Source organism: Pantherophis guttatus, chromosome 5, assembly GCF_059756535.1.
Source record: "Pantherophis guttatus breed Tessera chromosome 5, ASM5975653v1, whole genome shotgun sequence".
NCBI lineage: Eukaryota > Metazoa > Chordata > Lepidosauria > Squamata > Colubridae > Pantherophis > Pantherophis guttatus.
Window position 1 is genome coordinate 26,038,256 of NC_142067.1, and position 24,630 is coordinate 26,062,885.

General features: G+C 38.6%; 1 protein-coding gene across 2 annotated transcripts in view; it reads left to right on the plus strand.

Annotated features, from left to right (window-relative positions):
* PDS5B (PDS5 cohesin associated factor B) overlaps positions 1 to 24,630 on the plus strand; it is an 81,748-nt gene that overhangs the window by 49,958 nt on the left and 7,160 nt on the right. Inside the window, exons 16-30 of one of the 2 annotated variants that reach the window (XM_034411252.3) lie at positions 29 to 168; positions 255 to 370; positions 7,200 to 7,305; positions 9,132 to 9,292; positions 10,264 to 10,387; positions 10,543 to 10,701; positions 14,422 to 14,490; positions 15,693 to 15,829; positions 17,024 to 17,147; positions 17,305 to 17,509; positions 19,821 to 19,935; positions 20,104 to 20,236; positions 20,703 to 20,822; positions 21,884 to 21,946; positions 23,093 to 23,238. In XM_034411252.3, the coding sequence (XP_034267143.1) occupies positions 29 to 168; positions 255 to 370; positions 7,200 to 7,305; positions 9,132 to 9,292; positions 10,264 to 10,387; positions 10,543 to 10,701; positions 14,422 to 14,490; positions 15,693 to 15,829; positions 17,024 to 17,147; positions 17,305 to 17,509; positions 19,821 to 19,935; positions 20,104 to 20,236; positions 20,703 to 20,822; positions 21,884 to 21,946; positions 23,093 to 23,238 (1,918 nt within the window). The remainder of the gene's footprint in view (positions 1 to 28; positions 169 to 254; positions 371 to 7,199; positions 7,306 to 9,131; positions 9,293 to 10,263; positions 10,388 to 10,542; positions 10,702 to 14,421; positions 14,491 to 15,692; positions 15,830 to 17,023; positions 17,148 to 17,304; positions 17,510 to 19,820; positions 19,936 to 20,103; positions 20,237 to 20,702; positions 20,823 to 21,883; positions 21,947 to 23,092; positions 23,239 to 24,630) is intronic. The other variant, XM_034411253.3, reaches the window with a different exon arrangement.

Consider the following 24,630-nt stretch of genomic DNA (forward strand, 5'->3'; position numbering starts at 1 on the left):
AACTTAACCTTGTTTTATTTCCATGAAGGAAATTTGCCAGATCCTGGCAAAGCACAGGATTTCATGAAGAAATTCACTCAAGTTCTGGAAGATGACGACAAAATAAAACACCAATTGGAGATGCTTGTTAGCCCAACTTGTTCATGCAAACAAGCTGAAGGATGTGTGGTAAGAATAGATGTTAAAATATAACTTGCAGTATTTGGGGTTATTAAATTATCTGTTTTCTAATGTGTTCCTAATTACTATTGCAGCGTGAAATTACAAAGAAGTTAGGCAATCCCAAGCAACCTACAAACCCTTTTCTGGAAATGGTAAAGTTCCTTTTAGAGAGGATAGCTCCTGTGCACATTGACACCGAATCCATCAGGTATTTCTTTTCACTTATGTTGGAATTAAAATGAAATGAAATTGAGAAAACATATTCTATAAAAGTGCTTTAAGTTAACATGCTGTAGTGTTCTCCATTGAGAGTGGAGACAGCAGCCAGGATGGGTAGCAGCAGCCAATCAACGGGAAGGACTCAGTCTATCAATAACATCAAGTTCCGCCCTTGTTGCCGGGCAGACCCGCTTTTGACTCAGTCCTTCAGCTTGATCTGGCGTGTGGGTCTTTAGCTCTGACTATATCTCTGGCTATTTAGCTCTATTTGGATGTTTTTTCTGGCTTCTTGACTACGGATTTCTCGACTACGTTTTCTGCATTTCCCTCTTATCTGTTGGATCGACTTTCGGACTATTTAACAACGTTGTGTGTGGTATTGTTGATTTTCTGCTTGCCCTTCTCCGCGGGGCGTTTTCCGAGGTTTTAGCACCCCTGGGAGGGGGCGCTTGCCTTCCCTGTTACATTGATTGGGCTGGGAGACCTTTCAGAGGTACTTAATTGATCGACGGCCGTTTTAGCCTCCGTTTTAAATTGGGCGGCAAGAAATTACTTTCGGCAAGTCGCGACCGCCATTTTGTTTTCTCCTTGCTCGACCACTAAGATTCCCCTCATTGGAGCCTGCGGTGGCCATTTTAATTGCCCTCAGAAGGTTCTGGCTTCGGAATAGAAGCGGCGGCCATTTTAATTGCCCTTAGGAGGTTCTGGCTTCGAAATAGGAGCGGCGGCCATTTTGATTGCTTCCTTTCTACTGATATCTACTTGCCAGCAGAAGTTTGGCTTCAGAGTGAGGGCGGCGGCCATTTTGACTGACTTTTTTCATCGCTTCTAGCCTCAAATTAATAAACATAGCTTTCTGTTCTGCCTGCTGCTGTTTAACGACCTTAAGACTACTGAATTTGTTGATTGGGACACAGAACTAGTGGAGCCTCTGTTCCCATATAGTGACCAAGCCACCTGAATCCCTTTGCACCCTGCCTGGTGGAGCAAACTTTGGCCATTGTTGCAAGCCTTTGTGGAGCTTTTACGCCCCCTGGCCTGCTTAGACTGTGACTTGCAAAGGGCTTACCAGAGGAGTTCTATGCTCCCTTATTGTCTTGGCCTGCTCACATTGACTTTGTAGTCTTGTGGAGTTTCCTGCGCTCCCGTTGCTGTTGCAATTTCCGCCCTTTGCTTCCTGCTTCAGTTGTGAGCTCCTTGCCAGACACTATGCCAAAAGCGCTGGCAAAATCAAAGCACGGTCGTAAGGCCGGAGTCTCTGACAGTGATCGGCCAGACTCTCGATCTGCTGACCAGCCTTTAGCTCGGGAGGCCTCTTAGGAGCCATCCCCAGTTTTACATGCATCTAATGCCCATCACAAGTCTGATGCACAGGTCTCTACTTCTAGAGCTGAAAAAAGAAGGGACAAAGTTCTAAACAAATTATGCGACAAGGCCTGCGCTAATCTTACCTGCGCTCTCACTCAGCCTTCTACAGTATGGGTGACCTCAGCCCCTTCGACACTTTCTCGCCCGGTCACTCCGGATCAGATGTCGCTCCAGGATTGTCCCGTTACCATCTCTACTGTGAACCTCTGGGGCTCTGAGACCTCTGGCCAGCCGGTTTCCTCGAATCCGGAACCTACACAGATCTCTTCTCTGCCTCCTCCTCCGGCTGCCTCTGATCCTGATCCTGTGCCTGTTCATGCTCCTGGACAGCTTTCCCCGGAGCAGATCCAACGCATGATTGAGGCAGCGGTGCAGAGGTCTCTAGCCACCCGTTCCTGTTTTTCCAGCTGTGCGGGCTCCGTGAGGTCAGCCTCGCCCGTTTCTCTGGAACGGCCGGCTCCTGAAAAGGTGTAATGCAGGGCTCCTGATTCTCCGTCCTGCTCTCATTCTAGTCAGCCTTCGGCCTTGGCGGATGCTGAGTATAGCGACTCGGGCCTCTCAGACGATGATAATCTTCCTCCGGACCAGCCCTCCTTTACGGGGTTGTTTCCGCAATCATTGTTCAAGTCGCTACTGTTTAAAGCTGTTTCCACGGCTCATATGTCCTCTCCAGTCGTAGATCCTGTGCCCGCCTCTTCGGCTGACTGGTTGGACCCCATGTTTGCTGAACCTGCTAAACCAACTACATCTGTGCCAACTCCACCGCTCTTCTTGGACACAGTGAAGCGGCAGTGGTCTTCTCCAACTTCAGCTGTCCTGCCCTCGCCCAACGACCGGAAGAACTTTCAGGTGGCTACGGAATTGGACTCCATTCTTCAAATTCCTTCTGTCGATGCGCCTTACTACCTAATGTCAACGTCCCAGGGGATCTGGACGAAGCACTACGCCCGGACGAACGTAGATCGGCTTGGTCCTACAACGAGCACATCAAGAATCCGCCTGGGCTATTAGAGCTGCAACCACAGCTTCGTTCTTTAACTGGACTACCCTGCTCTGGTTGAGGCAGCTGCAGGAAAAATTATCACCTGATGATTTGCGGATCAAACAGGACCTTAACAAAATTGTTGCTGCTCTGCAGTTTTCAGTGGACTCTTCCTTAATTGCCGCCCGCTTCTCTTCTAAAACTCTTGCTTCCTCCGTGGCTGCCCGCCGCTTAGTATGGTTGCGTCACTGGCAAGCTGACGCTAGACACAAATGGTGCCTAGCCTCGGTTCCCTTTGGGGGTGCCAGGTTGTTTGGAGACGCTTTGGAGCCGTTTCTCACTGAAACGAGAGACAAAAAGAAGATCTTGGCACCTATCTTCCGCAGGGGGGAGTCCCGTTTTTCCCCTTACACCCCTCGTTCTCAGTTTAGAGGTAACGATGTGGGTGGGTCTTCCTCCTTTGGGTTTTCTCGGCCCTCCACTAACTTTAGTAGATTCCGGGGTTCTCAGGATAGATCAGTTCGTGGTAAGCCCTTTGTTTCTAAATGGCCCTTTTGGGGGGGAGGAGGTCGTTCCTACCGGCGCTGGCGCTAGTTGCATCTCAGGTCCTCCCATAGGCGGCAGATTGGCTCTCTTTGCTGCCTCTTGGGAGAGATCTACTTCCGATAGATGGGTCCTGGCCATGTTAAAATCTGGTTTGGCCATTGAATTCCTTTCCCCTCCTCCGAGTGCCTTTGTTTGCTGTTCGATTTCTCGTAATACGGAAAAACGGGTCCTTATGGACGCTGCGGTACAGCATCTCCTTTCCATCAGGGCTATCCAACTTGTTCCCCCTGATCAATGGGGTACAGGATTCTATTCCCGGGTTTTTCTGGTGCCTAAGTCCTCGGGGGGGTGGAGACCCATTCTGGTCCTTAAAAGGTTGAATCGGTATGTAGTATACCGAAAGTTCAAGATGCAATCTTTAAAATCCATTCTTGACGGCGTTAGGAGGGGCGATCTCCTTTCTTCGATAGATCTAACTGAGGCCTATTTGCATATTCCAATTTGTCGTTCCCATAGGCCTTATTTGAGATTTTGTTATGGGGGGGTCCACTATCAATACATGGCCCTTCCCTTTGGCCTCTCCTCTGCTCCCTGTACCTTTACTAAGGTGTTAGCAGCCTTACTGCTTCCCTCAGGGTTCGTTCAGTTAGGTTACTCTGCTACCTGGATGATATTCTTGCTTTATCCTCGTCTCCCCATCAGGCTGTCCGGAATCTCCAGTTCACTCTAGAAACCTTGGCTTCTCATGGCTTTTCGATTAATCTTGAGAAGAGCCACTTGATCCCCTGTACCTCCCTGGTCCTTTTGGGGGCTCTCATTGACTCTGTCCAGGGGAGGGTTTTTCTTTCTTCAGAGAGACAAGATAGTCTGCGAGGGCTGATATCTAGGATTGTGAGGTGTTGTGCTGTTTCCCCATATGTTCTTTCCCAACTCTTGGGGAAAATGATTTCGGCCATAGCCATTGTTCCCTGGGCGCAGCTCCACGCCCGGGAGCTTCAATGGTTTCTTTTACCTTTACAGAAGGCGGGCAGGGCCACGTCAACCAGGCCGATTCCTGTTCCCTCAGCAGTTCGCAGGTCCCTCAGGTGGTAGACATCGCCAGCTTTGTCGGCCGGCTCCCTCTTTCTCGAGCCTCAACGAGTGGTGGTCACCTCGGATGCCAGTCTTCATGGCTGGGGGCTCATTGCCAGGGGCAGATAGCTCAAGGAACTTGGACTGTCCGAGAAGCCGCCCGTCCAATCAACTGGCTGGAATTGCAGGCTGTCTTCCTTGCTCTCTGGGCCTTCCGTCACCTGGTGTCCGGTGCACACGTTCTGATGCTCACAGACAATGTCACTGCCAAGGCACACCTCAACAAATTGGGAGGCACCAGGTCGAAGTCTGTGCTTTCAGTGGCGCTGAAGTTAGGTCTCTGGGCGGAGTGCCATCTCAGCTCCCTTCGCGCAGAACACATCTCTGGAACCAGCAATACTCAGGCGGATTGGCTGAGTCGTCAACAGGTGGACAATGCGGAGTGGCAGCTTCATCCTTGCATGTTTCAAGATCTGATTCATCACTTCGGCGTTCCTGTGATCGACCTCTTTGCCACGCACCTGAATGCCCAGCTACCTCTCTTCTTCACCCAATACCCGGAGCCTCAGGCTGTTGCCACGGATGCTCTGCAATCCCCTTGGCCACGGGGTCTATTGTATGCCTTTCCTCCGACCTCGCGGATTCCCAAGGTCATTCGCAAGATCCTGACAGAGCGGGCGGAGGTGATATTGTTGGCTCCCCACTGGCCTCGGAGGCCTTGGTTTGCGAACCTTGTGTCTCTTTCAGTCGCCCCTCCTTGGCGTCTCCCGCACGATCAGGATGTTCTCATTCAAGGTGCCTTGTATCATCCAGATCTGCCTTGGCTCAGTCTGACCGCCTGGCGGTTGAGCGGCACTGTCTGAGTGACGCAAACATTCCAGGCAACGTGATTCAGATTATTCAAGCCTCTCGCCGCCCTTCGACAGAGCGAGTTTACTCGGCTACCTGGCGGGCTTTCTACTCGTGTTGTGCCCGTCATGAGGTGTCACCCCTTCAGGCATCTATTGTGGACGTATTGGTGTTCCTTCAAGAGGGCTTCTCGGAGGGCCTTTCACCTAACACCTTGAGACGCCAGGTGGCGGCTATTTCCTCAGTACTTCACTGTGGTTCTCTCTCTTCTTTGGCACAACATCCTCTGATCCGCCATTTCCTCCGGGGTGCTTCTAACATGTCTCCTCCAGTTTTGCACCGCTATCCTACTTAGGACTTACCATTGGTTTTATACTCACTTATGGGTCCTTCTTATGAACCTTTGCAAACGGCGAGCTTCCGGTTGTTATCCTGTAAGGTCGCCTTCTTGGTGTGGCCATAACTTCGGCCCGCCGTATTTCAGAGATTGCCGCCTTGTCAATTCGCTCTGATCTTTGTGTGTTTCATGCTGACCGTGTGGTGCTCCGACTGGACCCTACCTTTATCCCGAAGGTCAACTCGGTGTTTCATCGCTCCCAGGAGCTCATATTACCTAATTTCTGTCCCAGACCGATTCATCCTCGGGAACGCCATTGGCACACCTTGGACATCAGGCGGGCTCTGCGAATTTACCTAAAGAGAACAGCTGGGGTCCGCCGTTTGGAGTCGATGTTTGTATCCTTCTTGCCTGTTTCCCTGGGCCTCCAAGTGACATCATCTACAATCGGTCGCTGGATCCGACAAACCATTGCTTCAGCCTACGACCTCCATTCTCTCCCGCGACTGGCATGTATAACAGTGCATTCCACCTGCAGTGCATCTACGTCGGCAGCCTGGTCTACTCAGGCTTCATTATTAGAGATTTGTCAGGCGGCTACGTGGGCTTCACCTGTTCCCTTCATTCGGCACTATAAAATTGACTCCTTTGCATCGGCGGAGGCTGCGTTTGGTAGACAGGTGTTGCAACAGGTTGTTTCTGGGGAGGACGTTTCGCACCAGTCTGGTTCCACCCTGACTTCGGGACAGTGAACTGGGGTATGTCCCATCCTGGCTGCTGTCTCCACTCTCAATGGAGAAGGGGCATTGGTCCTACCTGATACGCTCCTTCTCGTTGAGTGGAGACAGCAGCCAGACCCTCCCTTTGGTGTTTTTCGTCAGTCTGGTGCTTTTAACCTTGTTTTCTTCTGGACTCTGTTCTTCGTCTCCCACACGCTGAGTCTATCTCTTCAGTTCTTCGCCAAAAGTGGGTCTGCCCGGCAACAAGGGTGGGACTTGATGTTATTGATAGACTCAGTACTTCACGCTGATTGGCTGCTGCTACCCATCCTGGCTGCTGTCTCCACTCAATGAGAAGGAGCGTATCAGGTAGGACCAACGCCCCTTCTCCCTATTGAATCTTATATTGTAATGTGTTTTATATGGTGGGGCAAAAAGTAATCCAAGTAATTAGAGAAAGAAACAATTGGGAAAATTTTGGGGATGAGGCCGAATGTATTCTTGACATTGATTGAAGGCTTATGATTCATTAGCTTCCTTTCCTAACCTTATTTCATTTTTTGTCAAAGTGAGAAGGGGAGGGAAAAGCTTAGTCAAGAAAGAGAAAAACATTTGGTTGCTGCACACTAGAGACTGTATTTACTATGGACAGATGTTAGGAAGAATTACAATGATAAATTGGAGCTATTTTTATCTTGCTTGTAATGATACCTTATTTCATACCAGACAAGAAAATTAGAAGAAAACACATGCTATCACTCACCATCTTATTAAGCATAACACAACTAAATGATTACAACAGTATTAATGAGAAGAAAAATGTATATCTTAAATATGTGCCATTGCTCTATTAAAGGAAAAATGTTTCTTGCTCAAATATACTGCTTACACATGATCACATTTAAATGAAATGTCCAGCATGATTCTTTATCATTTCCTTTATTAGTGCTCTTATTAAACAAGTAAACAAATCCATAGATGGAACAGCAGATGATGAAGATGAAGGTGTCCCTACTGATCTGGCAATCAGAGCAGGTCTTGAATTGCTTAAGGTAATTTTTTCTATAGAAAACACTATTGCAATAATTTTTCTGTTATATTTTTTTTTACTTTTAGAAAAAAACTAAGAATGCTCTTAAGTATAATAATAGTGACTTTTATGAAATGATGGACAAGAAAAGGAAGTAATTCTGAAATTAATCTCTTCTCATAGACTGATATCTAACTTTGCAATCACCTCTATCCTTTGTTGGAGTCATAGGCACTTATTACTATAACCTGCCCCATAATATTTAGAAATCCACATTATTTTCTGAATTTAAGATTTTTCTAACTCATATGGTCAGCAGTTCCGATTGTCTCATTTTTTCTGAAGAATTGGAGGTGATAATATAACATTGAAGGTGATAGAATACAAATTTGTACAAAATGGAATGTCATCAAACATAAATAAAAATCTACTAACCATGAATAGTGTTGCTATGAAGCATCTCTGAGGCTGTGAGGCATCTTCTGGGAGTCACCAAATATAAGTCCCCAGCTGATAGTATCCACAGCACAAGTAGCTAATGGTACCCGCAGCATGCCTTCTCTGGCAGATCTAATGGGTCATTCTGATGTAATTGGGGAGAGGTGAACCCTCAGATAGTCTTGTGCTGTAAATGTCTTTATAGGTCAAAACCAGGACCCTGAATTGGATTCAGAAACAAACTGGCAACCAGTGCATGGAGCAGAGATGTTCTTGGAACGCATATAACTGCCCGTGCTGTTGCACTCTGTATCAGCTGAAGCTTCCAGATATTCTTCAAGGGCAGCTCCATATAGAGTACATTGCAGTAGTCCAGTCTGGAGATGACTAGGGCATGTATAACTGTGAGAAGGCTTACTGATCAAGGAATGGGCACAACTGATATACAATCTGAAGCTGTACAAAGGCCTTTTTGAGGAATCATGAATCTAGGAGGACCCCCAAATTCTGCAATGGGGCAGTGTAACCCCATCTAGCATCAAAGAAGTCATATTTCTGTAACCAAATTCTAGAGCCGCTCAGTTTTGCCAGGGTTCAGCTGGCCAGAGCCACTCTGTATCATAATCAGTCTAGTTATTACTAAGGTTTTTTATATATTAAATGAGTAATTTAATATCTGCATATTCTTTGGATAGAAAATAGATGAGTACATGTAGTCTTTGACTTAAATCATTTAACTTAATCATTAAATCATTTAACAATGATTCAAAGTTACAACAGCTTCAGAAAAAGTGATTTACGACCTGTCCTCAAAATTATGACCATTGCATCATCCCTGTAGTCACTTGATTGCAATTAAGCACTTGGCAGTGGTTTTCATTTATGACAGTTGCAGCATCTTGCAGTCACATGATCTCAATTTGTAACCTTCCCAGCTGACAAGCAAAGTCTCTGAGAGCACCCAGAATCCCATAATTCCCAACCCTTAGCTATTAATATTTTCTTTCATTGGTACAACTTTGTACTGGCTATAGAATTATACTACTGGTAGTCCTTGTTTAGTGATCAGAATTGGGTTTGGTAACTCATTTGTTAAGCAAAGCAGTTGCTAAGTGAAACCACAACTGTGCTTCTTATCTTATTTTAGACTTTCATAATGTGAGGATTGGTTATAAAGTTACTTTTTCATCATTGGTCACTAAATGAGTCAGTCACTGAGGATTATTTGTAGCTCATTAGATTTATACATAAGCAATTTAGATAGATCCTTATTATAATTGGAACTAGGGTGTTTGATGTTTATCCATAGATCCATAAAGATTTGTCAAGATTGATTCAATGAAATATATTCAGTCAGCATAGGTTAACATAAGAATGATTTAAAAACCCCTTTTAATCTTACTCTTGCAGGTTCTTTCGTTTACCCACCCTATCTCATTCCATTCAGCCGAAACATTTGAATCGCTCCTGGCCTGTTTAAAAATGGAGGATGAAAAAGTAGCTGAAGCTGCATTACAGATTTTTAAGAACACAGGAAGCAGAATTGAGGAGAATTTTTTACACATCAGATCGTGAGTTAATTTTATACTCTATTAGAATTTCATCCCATTTTATTATTTTTTTATAAATAACAAGGCAGTGAACATACATAATATTTTTTCTCCTATTTTCCCTACAACCACCACCCTGTGAGGTGGGTTGGGCTGAGAGAGAGTGACTAGCCCAAAGTCACCCAGCAGACTTTCATGCCTAAGGTGGGAGACTAGACTAAAGGGGTTTCCTGTTGTTTAGGCCACCACATTGCCCACTAGATGAAGTCTAAGCAAATAAGTATATTTAAAGTATACTTATAGTAGCATTCCTATATGTTTGCCTAGCAAGATCAGGGCCCTAAAGATTTCACTTTACCGTTATATTTTTTTAACTGCTTCCCTTGATGCTTCTGTTCCTGGAATTTGAATTGTCTTTAATGTTGAGGAATGATGATGATTAAAAAGAATGAAATATTTCCCTCTGTGTGTATGAAGTTATCTTTAGGAATTAGATATATTGTCACAGATTTTAAAAATTGGACTTAAAAAGTAAGTGCATTGTTGCATATACAAGCTTTTTATAGACTAGGATTGTGGATGCTTCAAAAATGGTTTAGAAGAAAAGGTTTGGAATCTGAGCACCTCAGGTTTGTTAAAGTAGCCACATCTTTGGTATGGCTTGCCCAGAATCAGGAAGAGAGGTGCTGCCCATGTGCAAATGCAATATTGGATACAGAGTCATTATGATTGGAAAGGTATATAAACTGGAGCAAATTATATTACATACGTACATAAATCATGGGATGATTTTTGAAGTTTTGGTTTGCGTGGTGGATCACCATTTATATTACAAATGCGGGAAGTCCTGTATAGTTAGGAACAGAGCCTATCATAGCAAAATTCTAATTAAATACACAAAGATTCGAGTTAAATATACAATGGTTCAAGTTAATTAAACAAAACTACTTATATAGTATTATTTATGCTTTTTTTTTTTTTTTTTACTTTAGAGCTTTGCTTCCAGTTTTGCAACATAAAGCTAAAAAAGGTCCTCCTCGACAGGCCAAGTATGCCATTCACTGCATCCATGCAATATTCTCCAGTAAAGAAACACAATTCGCACAGATATTTGAGGTATTATTTTTAATTTTATATTTATAGTGCATCTATAGTGGAAAATTCTGAAGAATTTGATTTATTTATAGGTTAAAATGCTTTTAAATGCTTGCAGATGACTCTTCTTTAAGGGCATATTGATGTTGACATTTATCATCATTTATATATTTTAGCCACTACATAAGAGTCTCGATCCAAGTAATCTGGAACATCTGATTACACCACTGGTTTCCATTGGCCACATAGCCTTGCTGGCACCTGATCAATTTGCTGCCCCGCTGAAATCTTTGGTGGCTACATTTATAGTTAAAGATTTGTTAATGAGTGACAGGGTAAGAATTGTTTTGCTTTTTGCAGTAAAATAGTAAAATACCTCTAAATTGTACATTATATTGTATGCATTTAACAAGAGAAAATAGCTATACAGTTCTTAGTATGTCCAGAATACTCAGCTGAGTACTCATAAAATGTAAACTTATGAAGGTTAATGAAGAAAAACCAAGAATGTAGTAATAAGTTCTTTGAGAAATATAAAAAAATTCTTTCCTTTTTTTCTAGAAAGATAGATGCACACATTTTGTGTATAAACTCTATTCTATTAAATAATGTGAACTCATAATAGTATCTATTGCAGGGGTGTCAAACTCAAGGCCCACAGGGCCAGCCTGGAAATATCAAAGGACTGGCCCGTGGTGCCTCTGCCAGCCAAAACGTGCTGGGGGGGGGCTGCGTGCGGCCCCTGCACAGCCCATTTTCTGTCTCCCGCAGCACTCTGCCAGCCAAAAATGGGCCCCGCGGAGGCCCCACAAAGCTTCCACGTAGCCATTTTTGGAGGCTGGAGAAGCCATGGGGGCCTCATGGGCCCTCCCAACAGGCAATTTTTGGCTGGCAGACTGCTGCAGGAGGCCATGGAGGGCAAAAACGAGGCGTCAGGGGCCACATGCACCCCTGTGTCCCTTTTTGGCTGGCAAAGTGCTGCAGGATGTGTATGTCCTATCTCCCCCCTCACCCCCCCCGGCAGGCCCACAGAAGAGAACTGGCCCTCAAAGAAATCCAATCTGGCACCCCTGATCTATTGTAATCCAGCTTTCCCCCACCTGGTTACTTCATGTTGTTTTGGCTTCCATACAGACATGGCCAAAAATATTGGTACCTTCCACTTTCCTCCAAAGAATCTCAATTTCCTATGAAATAAATTTAAATTGCCATAGCTATTTGTATATCATTCTTTATGACATTGGGAGTACACTTTGTTTTGGATGTAAAACTTAACATATTATTGGCAATAAATGAAAATAATATGAACATGATTAAATTATTGGCATCCTTAGAAATGAAAAGACTTTATTGGATTTTAATGATCTCTTAACAGATTCTTTAATTACAGTCACAGGTATCTTCAATCTCATAATCAGTCACTCAGCCTGTTTGAATGGGGAAAAGTACTCAGGTGTTTTTTGTCATTGTGTGCAACACAATGAACATGGACAAGAGAAAGAAAAGCAGAGAGTTATCTCAGGAGGAAAGGAAGAAGGTAATAGTAAGCATAGTAAAGTTAAAGACTACAAAACTGTTTTCAAAGAGCTTCCTGTTTCTTTGACCACAGTTATTAATGTTATCAAGAGATTTGGATGGTAATCTGCCTCTTTAGATATGGCCATCAGAAGAAAACTGATCCCCAATAGAACAGAAGGATAGTTTGAATGGTGGAGTAAGAGCAAAGGAAACTTCAGAACAGAAGCTATTGACTTCTAAGATCAAGAACTATGCATCAAGTTACAAGATCCATCACTATATAAGTGAACATGCTTCCATGGTTTCAGACCTGGGAAAGCCCCACTTTTAAACCCCACTCCAGACTGGAATTCGGTAAAATGCATGTTGACAACCCACAGTCCTAGAACGACGTCCTTTGGATGAAACAAAATTAATATTTTTTGGTAAGTCACAGCAGCTTTATGTTCACAGAAGGGAAAAACAATGGTTTTAAAGAAAACAACACTATCCCTACTGTGAAATTTGGAGGAAGCTCCATAATGTTATGGGTTTCTTTGCTGCCTCCAGCACCGGGTGCCTTGAATCTTCTGGTACAATGAAGATTATCACTGCATTTTGTGGTGAAACATAATGCCCAGTGTTGGGAAGCTCTGTTTTCAGTCATAGTTTTTCCAACAGGATATTGACCTAAAATACGATCCAAGAATACAATTGTAATACAATCCAAGAAGTTGAAAAGTAAACATTGGAATTTTCTAAAGTGTAGTGCTGTGTGTCATGATCTGAACATGTTTGGAAAGACCTGAAACTCACAGTTGAGAAGAGACATCAAGTCTAAGACAACAGGAACAGTTTGCAGGTCGAACAAGAGTGGATCATATTGTTGGTTGAGAAGTGTAGAAATCTTATTCAGAGCTTCAAAAAGTGCCTGCTTGCAATTATTGCCTCAATTTTTAAGAATATGTCTAGTCATATATTAAAAGCTTGCTGTATGAACTGTGGAATAAAGTATGGTAGGTGCCATTTATTTGTGTCAGTTTCAATTTATTCCATATCAAATGTGAATTCTTTGGTTAAAAATAGAGTACCAATTCTTTTGGTCATGTCTGTTACCATTCTACTCTATCTGGAGGGCACCAGATTGGTTAAGATTCTCTGAACATTATATCACATACTATATTATTTTTATGATAACTTTATTAAATTAGATAAAAACTAATAGTAACTAATAATTACAGAAAGAGAAAAAGTAAAGAAAGGAAGAACAAAACCAGAAATGCAGATAAAAAAGAATGAGAAAAGAAATGACTTCTGATTTTTTTATATCAGTTATAAGTATAAATTCAAATTGCCGTCTTATTCTAAGGTGACAACACAACTTTCATTTTTTCTTTTTTCTTTTTCTAATCAAAATCATATATCATAATTTCATTTTTTCTATTTTGTGCAAAAAGTCCAAAAGGGGTTTCCAGTCAATATTAAAATCAGTCAGTGTCTTTTCTTTAATTAAATTTGTCAGTTACTCCATCTCTTCACTATGCACTATGTTTTTTTTATAAAAGTAATATTCTATTGCTTCTGTGACTTACTTCTACTTTAGGAGGAAGTGAGGATTAACCTTTTAAGATTAATCTGTTCAGAAAGTATTCCAAAATATCAAATGCAAATATCTTTAATTTCATAAAATAAATCTCACTTTCATCATCAAAGTAAAAAGCCTAGTAAGGTTTCAGTGTCTTTAAAGTATGTACTGGTTTGTTCCAATGAAAAAGAAATGCTAAGCTATTTAAGAGCAGATATTCATACCAAACACCTTAATACTTTGATTTCTGTCTATATTAGAGACCATAATGCAGGGATGAAATGCTCCCGCTTTGGATCGCCTGATCCGGTAGTGATGGCAGTGGGTGGTTCGGAAAACCGGTAGCAAAAATCCCTGCGCCCCCCCCCCCATGCCCTGCGCCCCCCACCCGCCCCATGCCCAGCTGAGCCGGGTGATAATCAGAGGCTGGTTTTTTAAAGAAACTTTTAAAAACATTTTTTCTACAACCTCTCGAAGAGGTTGTAGAAAAAAATGCTTTTAAAAGCCTCTGACGATCCCAGCTGAGTTGCCTGATTGTCAGAGGCTTTTAAAAGCATTTTTTTCTGCAAGCTCTTTGGCTGAGTAACAAATTTTACATTTCACCACTGCCATAATGTATCAATATTAAAGCTGTGTTACAAGATGAAATAGAGAAATAATAGTGCAATCCTGCAAAAAAAAATTAATAATGGTTATTAATTATAATCAGTAACAATTATTGTAGGTCTAGCTAGAAGCTAAAACAGTAGAACTGTCAAAACAGCTGAACAAAGTAGAATTTTTTGTCCTTAAAATACCCACCTTCTAAAACAGCTTTGCTTGAGACTGCTTACATATTTGGACATGTTTGGACAGTCCTTAGACTTTGAAAAAAGCTTGGAATTATCTGTAAACCTTGCTATGTGTTCTTCAAGGGAGAACGTATAAGTATTTTTTATGATACTAAAGTAGCAAATGATATAATTTGTTTCAGATGCCAGGAAAAAAAACAACTAAGCTATGGGTGCCAGATGAAGAAGTTTCTCCTGAGACTCTTGTAAAGGTACACTACTTAAAAGCTTATATTTTCATAATTAAATGCTGTTTTTAATCTTATTTTCAAAACATGATGTAACAACATTAGCACATTTTGATTTACTTTTTGGACTAAAAATGAAATAACTTTGTGTATAATAAAATATTGATAAAAATTACATATTAATACTCTATTAACATATTAATTTGATGTTTGCATGCATTTCTAATTTAAATAATAATCTATTTCATTTTTATATAGTCATTATTAAGGAGAACATTTTTAGACATTATCCCTTTTTACAGTTAGATGGATGACATTTAAAAATGTAGGTCTAGAAGTATAATATGGAGTAATGTAATTTTTGTCCTGTAGTTGTGGACTGGCTTAGCCTTAATCTGCGGATCTATATAATACAATGGAATTTTCAGGTACAGAAAACTACAATTGTTCTTACTAGCGGTTTATGAAGTAATACTACAACTCTGCCCTATTCACAAAAGTGCCAAATATTATGTTGGTTATTATATAGTCTCAATTTGAAATCTCATTAAGTTCCAAAGCGCTTTTTAAAACAGAATCTGTAACACTCTTCCAAATTAAAAAGAAACAATTGCATAGCCCTTCTGGTAAAGACAGATACTACAAGAGAGTCACTGGATTCTATTTTTTCAAACTTGTGTTGTGTTTTGATGATAACAGCAATGCTTGCTGCATTAGTAGTAACACCAAATAAATGATTAAAATTCATATATTTCATTTATTTATTCAATTTAGGTGTTTCCCTACTGAAGACTGAATGGGTGGTTCACAATAAAAGCCAATATAAAAAAATAACAATCTCCATAAAATTGCAAAGAGATGACAAATCTGATCATAAAGTAGATATCATACACCCAACAGTGCAAATACTGGGGAAGAACCAGATCTTTAAGGCTCTCCAGATCTTTTCCTAATGATGTGGATCTTTCCCCAGTGATAAAAGTAGAGCACCCTTCCTATAGAATGTTAACAGTTCCTTTAAAGGAGAACAATGTGCATGAATCACCTTTTGATTTGATTTAAGAAAAATATAAATTTGAAATGTTTTCTTTTGCCAAGTTATATTTTTCTTATAATGCTTTTGGAGGGAAAAAAATCCCTGTTCAAGGTGAAATTTCTTGAGATGTTATAATGATCTACTAAGTGTGATAAAATTTGGCTTGATTATTTGTTAATATTTATTTCAGATGCAGGCAATTAAGATGATGGTTCGATGGTTACTAGGAATGAAGAATAACCACAGTAAATCAGGAACATCTACATTAAGACTGTTAACAACAATCTTGCACAGTGATGGAGATTTAACTGAACAGGGGAAAATTAGGTATATAAATACTTTTAAAGCAACATTACAAATATTTTTTCAAATAATACAGGAAATAAAAATATGTTATATTTCTGAGCCATTTTCTGCCTTATATTGATGAATCTAGTAACTCTAGCTTCCAGTTTCAGTAGAACAGCTTGCTGCTTTAGAAATAGTAGTAAATAAAAAAAAGAAAATATTTATGTGGGAATATTTCCCACATAATGTGGTAGCTTTAATATGTAAGTACAAGTAGTCCTTCGATTATGACCAGAGACTGTTCAATTACGATTCATACAATGAATGAGGGAGACTTATGACCGTCCTTGAAGTTATGGTTGTCGCAGTGTTCCCAAAGCCATAAGATAGCCATTCAGGCACATGGTATCTGGCTTACTGTTACGACATTTGCAACATGCCATCACATGATCACTATTTGCAACTTACCCTGCCATCTTCCCACAAACAAAAGTCAATGGGAAAGCTGGCAGGGGGTTGCAAATTATTCCCACTCCCATCGCTTTTTCGCCGGCCTGCTCATCCTCCATAGCACCCACCCATGGGCCCCTGTTTTTTGTACTGTGCGCTCATAGTGCCCAACCATGCTCTGTATCGCCAGCCTAGGGTCCTCACTCCCTTTCCATAACACATACCCGCTCATGCAACTTTGTGCCTGCCCACCCATAGCACCCACTTGCCTGCACTCTGTAAAACCTGCCCATGGCACCTACCTGCCCACCTACTAATCTTGCCTATTGACCTGCTTGCCTGAAATTCTCACTCCTTCCCATGTCATGGTCATACTAGGTCCTCACTTAACTACCTGTGTGGTTTTCGAGTTACGATGGCAGCTGGGACTGCTGTCACTAAATTAACCATATTGTTTAACAATGGAAATTCTAATCCTAATTGCCTTTATAACCTCAAAAACAATTTATTTTAAAGGAGATGAAACTAGCTATTGTGATTGATGGATACCTTTTTGATTCATCTTAGTAAATGCAGAGAAGATGGAAAGGCAAAATCATTATGCATATTTCAGTTAAACAAAATGAGATATCTTCTAAACTCACTACCATTTTAAATATTCATGTTCAAAGATAGAAATGATTATTATCTTCAGTATACCTAGTGATGGCAACAAAGAAATAAGCAAAAATGCCTTCAATAAATACTATACTAACTAGTCCATATCTTCTATTTATTTTTCAGCAAACCTGATATGTCTCGTCTAAGGCTAGCTGCTGCTAGTGCTATTGTTAAGCTGGCACAGGAACCTTGTTATCATGAAATCATCACATTAGAACAATACCAACTGTGTGCATTAGCTATCAATGTAAGAAAATTGAAGGAATTGGGTGCTAATTAGTATCAGCTCTATATGCTTATTATATATAAAGTTCAAATTTCTGTGGCAAGCAGTTTGGCTTTATATTTCCTAAAAGAGATATTGAAGAGTCATAATTATATAAAATTTCTTTTCTTCTTTTTAGGATGAGTGTTACCAAGTTAGACAAGCATTTGCTCAGAAACTTCACAAAGGCCTATCAAGACTCAGGTTACCACTGGAATATATGGCTATTTGCGCACTGTGTGCAAAAGACCCAGTAAAGGAGAGAAGAGCCCATGCCAGACAGTGCCTAGTAAAAAACATAAATGTGAGAAGAGAATATCTAAAGCAGCATGCAGCAGTTAGTGGTAAGAAATCTTGGAGCACTAGCAGAATAAAGTACAATGTTAACACCATGTCCTCCTGGTATTTAAATTTATTTTCTGTATCAATACAGTTTGCCTTAAACGTTTTTCCAAAGTGGAAGAATGTGGCTGTGAAATAACAATTTTATATTGATTGCATTGAGTCTTGATTTGATTCTAAATCCAATTCAAACTGCTGATTATTATTATTTTTTTGAATTTTATTTATACATTTTTTCTTTGAAATATGTAAGTGTTTAATAAACAGTGTATTGTCTGGATCAATTTGCTTATACAAAGTATTAATGATAATACTGGTGGTAATAATAGTAATAATAATAACAATCATAATAATAATACTAATGTTTACTTATATATAATGAAATTCTTGCATCATTTACTTATACATATCAGTAATCTTTCATCCTCTAATTTCTACCTCTTTTATCTAACCATTGATAAAACAAATCCCATGTTAAAAAATATTCTGTTTCTTCCCTATCTTTTATTATTAACGTCAATCTATCCATCTCCGCAGTCTAATATTTTTCTAATTATACTTTCATCTGTACGTGTGTTCTCATTTTTCCAATATTGTGCAAATACAATTCTTGCTGTGTCAGCACCTGTATTATTAAATGTGTAATCCCTTCATTACAATTTTCTGGTAATATACCTATCAAAAGTATTTCTGGTTTTAAGTCTATGTGTTGCTTTACAATTTTCTCTAACCATGCATGTATTTTCATCCTAATTTTTTTTGCCTTTAAACATGTCCACCACATGTGATAATAAGAACCCGGTATCTGATCACATTTCCAATGTTTAGCAGACATATTTTTAAACATCTTTGCTAGTCTTGCCAGTGGCAAATGCCATCTATAGAATATTTTATACAGGTTTTCTTTTTAAATAGTTGCCATTGTCAATTTATAATTTCTGTCCCAGAGATTTTGCCCTTTATCTAGCTCTAGTTTTTGCCCAAACTATCATCGTTCTTTCACCTGTTTGGCTTCCATTTTAATACTTAACAAGTAGCTATATATTTTCTTTATTAATTTTTCATCTGTCCCTAAAAGTATCTGATCAAGTGCTGTTGGCTCTTTATAAGAAACATATGTCTTTGCATCTTTCACATATCTTGATTGCATTTGCATTGATTATTATTTTTAAAGCTATGCTTTCTTTAGGTTTATGATAGCAGTCTTCTCTTCATGAACCTTCCTAGTACTACTACTAGTATAATTCTGTTCTTTTCTGCATCCCTTTATCTTGTAAGATGCATAAAGCACAACCTTATCAGTGAGAAGCACCTGGATTATGATTCTGCATTTATGAAAGATGATCAAAGCTATAGTATGATATCAGATAGCAGCATTAAACAACTTTGAATATTCTGTTGTTTCTTGTTTATTATGATCTTGTTGCTATTTGATCTTTGTTCTTGTTTGTTTTGGTGCTGTAACTATAACCCTGATTTCTTTTTTTTCTTTTTTTTACATTAAAATGTGTGCTGCTATAGTGCCTTGATGTAGAAAAAAATTATAACATTTTATGTATAAATATGAATTACATTATTTTAAATTTGGTTCTCACCATGACTATGAATTCTATGTCTTTTAACAGTATATATGCATAACTATTTCATTTCTTAATGCAGCTTTCCAGAATCAGTGCAGAACTCTCCTAATCTCTATCTATACTTTTACTCAAAGTAGTTTTCTTCTACTATTCACTAACTGTAAAAATAATATGTATCTTGGATATTAAGGAATTCTGAGGTCAAAGATGTTTGTTCAGTAATGTGAGCATGCTTTTCATCCTGCTCTGAGGCTTGCTTCTCTTAATGCCTAAAAGATTGTAAGCCTAGTTACACACACACACACACACACACACACATATTGCAGATTTGCCTAAGATAAATTCATACCACCTTGATGTGTGGTATGTTACAATTTTTTTCTATATCTTATTTTCAAGCTTTTTGCATCAGATTCAGTTAATTGAAATTGAGAGGCTTAAACAAATACATCCATCTTTCTAGAAACTTAATGGCATAGAATTTCAAACCAAGAAATTGTTTAAATTAGAACATGTAAGTTTTAGTACATGTTGATTGTGCATTGAAGCTATATATCCACCAGGCTAACTTTTCTTGAACTTTAAATATTTTCTGCACATAATGACTGTCTTTATTTTATGCAGTTGAAGATAATCTATAATCTAATGTATATTTAATGTAAAATTTTCTTTTCTTTGATTACTGTTATTATACATCCAAATATTATAATTTTTCTTGAATTTACACTTTCAGAGAAACTTTTGTCTCTTCTACCAGAGTATGTTGTCCCATATACTATACATCTTCTGGCACATGATCCTGATTATGTCAAAATCCAAGACATTGAACAACTAAAAGATATTAAAGAGTAAGAATGTATTTAAAATGAAATATGTCAGTATATTAACCTACTGATTTATATTTTTTATTAAACATTCAGCACAACTATGATAATGTTTTTACAAGATTCAGTACCTAATTTATTCTCCAAGAAAATAAACTGGTTATTTGACAGCTATATTTTATGTTTCTTCAGATGTCTGTGGTTCATACTAGAAATATTAATGGCTAAAAATGAAAATAATAGCCATGCATTTATCAGAAAAATGGTAGAGAACATTAAACAGACAAAAGATGCTCAAGGACCTGAAGACACAAAAATGAATGAAGTAAGTTGTACTGAGTATTGCTAATATTTATATAGACATAGTGAATCTTTATCTAGGTCAATGAAATTGGGTGTATGTAAATAATTAGTTCTCTTTCATTCAGAAATTTGGGCTTCTTCATAGTCGGTCTTTTCCAAGAATACAAGATATAAAACAGAATTTAATATCATATGTCTGTGATAGTTCCTATGAAAGGTTATTCTATGATAACCAGTAGAAATTGTCTTAAATTGCTGGGTAATTATACACTGTTCATAAATACTGCAATTCTCCAAACAACTGTAAAGCTTTTTTATTTGGCATAGTATAACATATTTCTGAAATGTGAAATACATAAGTTTATTTTGTTTGCTATTACTGTAGAATTTTTATACAAACATGGGGTTCTGAAGATTCTTTTTGCCTTTTCAGGTCTTTTATTAATAATATTTTCTGACATTATACAAAATTGTACTTTCTCTTTCAGAAACTTTATACAGTATGTGATATAGCAATGAACATCATAATGTCAAAGAGCACAACATATAGTTTGGAATCTCCCAAAGACCCTGTATTACCAGCTCGATATTTCACTCAACCTGACAAAGTAATGTGATTTATTTTCTTATAAATTTCATTGCAACTATGTGTTAAAATTATATGTTTTTTAAAGATATATTGTGCATAATGTAGCCAGGTAACCCAAAGGATTATGAATTTAATGTGACATGAAATGCATTGTGTGGTTTATTTGTTTTATTTATATCACACTTTTATTTGGAATCAACCCAAAACAGCATACATAGCCAGTGCTTCTACGTCCTATATTCTCTGCAACAGAGATCCTGTTGCAGTGGAAAAAGAGTTACTGGCCCCAAATCACCTAATTGGCTTTCAGGCCTAAAGGAGGACTATTGTATTGGCATCTTTCAGTCTCAAAAGACTATGGTATCGTGCTCTGGAAAGAGGTCCTAAAACAGCATCTAGTGTGACTAAAAAGGCCAATTCGAGAATGGCAATCCCTTCCACACTGAGGGCAGATACATTCTGTCCCCCGCCCAGCCCCCAGATTTCACTCATTCCTGGACTGCCTCTTTGCCTCAGCCTGCCGAACAAGTGTTTCTTCGAATTCGAGAAGGCCATGATGCGTCTTTAGCCTCCAAGCTGAACGATCGGAGGTCAAGGTTTCCCAGTTGTTAATGTCCATTCCCAGGGCCTTTAGGTCCCTCTTGCAGATATCCTTATCTTGCAGCTGTGGTCTCCCTCTGAGGCACTTTCCCTGCACTAATTCTCCATACAGGAGATCTTTCGGAATCCAACCATCAGCCATTCTCATGACATGGCCAAGCCAGGGTAGAGGTCGCTGTTTCAATAGCGTATACAAAGAAGGACTAGAAATAATGACATCCTGTTTACTTGCTTTAACACAAACTGGATCTCAATAACTATAGTCCACAAAAGTTTTCATGGCATAGAATTAAAAAAAAAAAATGTCCCAAGCAATTTATAATTTTCATTTGTCTAATTCTGCCCTTAATTGTACATCAATTATAAAATTAAATAATGTCATATTAGTTTTATAGTCAGTTATGCAACTGCATATTGATTATGCAATCTCTGTTTAATATTTAAACTGGAATCTTACCTACATTTTTCCTTTACTTGCAGAATTTCAGTAATACCAAAAACTATCTGCCTCCAGAAATGAAATCATTTTTTACTCCAGGAAAGGTGGGCATTTGTATATTTTTAGGACCTGCACAGAATAATTCTATTTAACCAAAATAAAATTCTTACAATAAAAAGTTATTTTGAAATTATTTATTAGAATGAGGGTTGTTTATTTTTTTATGTTAATATTTAGCTACTAACTCAAAGGCAATTCCATGTATACTGCATTGCAGAGATTACATGTCATGGTTTAAAAAAAACAAGACCACCAATCTTTAAATGCTGGAAAGTCTTCAAACAATAGAAGGATTGAAAGACCTTAGTGATGGAAGCCTAAGAGCAGATTGATTTTCAAGATATAGTGAGGGCAGAACTTTGGATACTCTATTAATATTCTGATTAGTATAGTCCAGGATCGATCATTTATTCCACATGGTAAGGAGCTAGTGGAGCTGATATATGGGGGATATTGACAGCGATTAAAACAACAGGGCATCATTAAATATCAAACAGATGTTTAGGAAATAAATCAGATCTTCAAGAAAGCCTCTTAACAGTAATGTACTGTATATTGCAGGAACATATATACTCCTTGAATTCAACAGTGTCTTGCTGAACTGCTGATGTTCCAACACTGTACATGTATACGTTGATGACATAAGAACATTTAAATGATGTAGAAACACTTGGAGTTCTTGACTACTTATTTGCTCCATGGATCACATGTAATTTGAGTTCTGAAATAAGCCATTCTAATTATTTTACATTTTAAAGGAATATCTTGCATAAGCATTCTTAACAATAAAAAATTGCATTTAATTCATTCATAATTGTATAGCTAGAAATGTGATACAGACACACATTTACACACACACATCTGTCTATCTACCTATCTATCTAACTAACTATCATCTATCTATATTGTACAATTTTAAATACAAATATCAATTTTAAGGAAGTAATTACCTTGACATGTAAGATTTGATCCTTTGTTGAGGCTGAAGAGCCCTACATCTTTTGTTGACCAACATTAATTTAGAGGCTATTGACTAATTGTGATTTAAAACTTTTTTTCAAACTATGTTAAGATATACTGTAGAGTTTACAAGCTTAGATTTTGAGGCTTTGTTTTTTATTTTAAAAAGTATAGTCATAATGTAGAATATATAGATTAAATGGATAACTATTTTGTTCCATCTTTTACAGCCCAAAGCAGCCAATGTTCTTGGAGCAGTTAATAAGCCCCTTTCATCAGCAGGCAAGCAATCTCAATCCAAATCTTCTCGGATGGAAACTGTAAGCAATGCCAGTAGCAATTCAAACCCAAGCTCACCTGGAAGAATCAAAGGAAGGTAATTAATACAAAGGTCACTAATAGCTTTTAGGTAAAAAAAATAAAAAATAAAAATGATATTTGAATGATACCTGAAATAGTACAAGTGGTTAATTGTCTTTCTCCCTCCATTTCATCCTGTATTTGAATACCTTGCAGTATGATAGAATATTGTTTTTGTATCATTCTGAGTTTGTTTCATATATGTTCTTCATTTCTATATTTATTAAATAAATAAAATGAATGAATGAATGAATTTGTGTATGACATCCTTTAGTTCACACTGAGAAAACCATTTTGAAGAATTCTAGAACATGAATAGTTAGTTTGTTTTAAACATTGTATTATACCATTGTAGTTTTACATGGATTCGGATAGCTATTTCTCCATAAGCTTGAAAACTGTTTTTTCCAAATTAACCTGTTAAATGAAAAATGCTGTATCAATGGATGCAAAATAATTTTGTATTTTGACTAGCTAATTATACATTTTGTTAATTACAAAATAGATTTGTATACTTCTTCCTCTTCTGCCTTTGTTTTGAATAGATTTTTTTTTAGCTCTAAAACTGCTAAATTACAATTGCAGGCTGGGTTTTTTTACACCTAACCAGGATATGAACTGCAACAGTATAAAAACTTTGTTTAGATTCCGAAAGAAACAGCAAAATTGATATGAAACAGCAACAAAATTTCTGTGAGCCCCAAATCTGCTGGGTAGAAGAATAAAACATTTAACAATATTTGGCTTGCATTTAGTTAATTAAATACTGTAAAGTAATAGTTTGTTGTTCATTTACAGATAGTCCTTGAGTTATGAATGGTTGCTTAGTAACCATTTGAAGTTTGAACTGGCCCAAAAAAGGGGATTTATGACCTGAATTCGAACTTCTGACAGTCAGATCTCATCCCCTATCGCATGACCACACTTTGGGCACCCAGCAACTGGGTCGCATTTACAGCCATTTGCAGTGTCCTGCAGTCATGTTACATGTTTTACAACAATTTTGCCGAAAACCGGCACTTCTAGTTTTCAGCAGAATTATACCATAGTGAACCATTGGTTCATTCAACAACTGTGGCATTTGCTTAATCACTACCACAAAAAAACAAGTTGTAAAATTGCATTGATTCACATGATCATCCAATATTCCTGTGATGTTTAAAAGAGTCTAAGAACTATTCAGGAACATAGTGTAATTATTATGTCCTGTGATATGTAGTAAGATATTCTGTAATATGAAGTTGACTCCTGGCGACTGCTTGGACAAGGCCTTGGAATTTTGTTGGCAAGATTTTGGAAACAATTTGCCATTGCCTCCTTTCTAGAATTGAGAGAGAGAGAGAGAGAGAGAGAGAGAGAGAGAGAGAGAGAGAGAGAGCGCGAATGGCCCAAAATTATCCATCTGGCG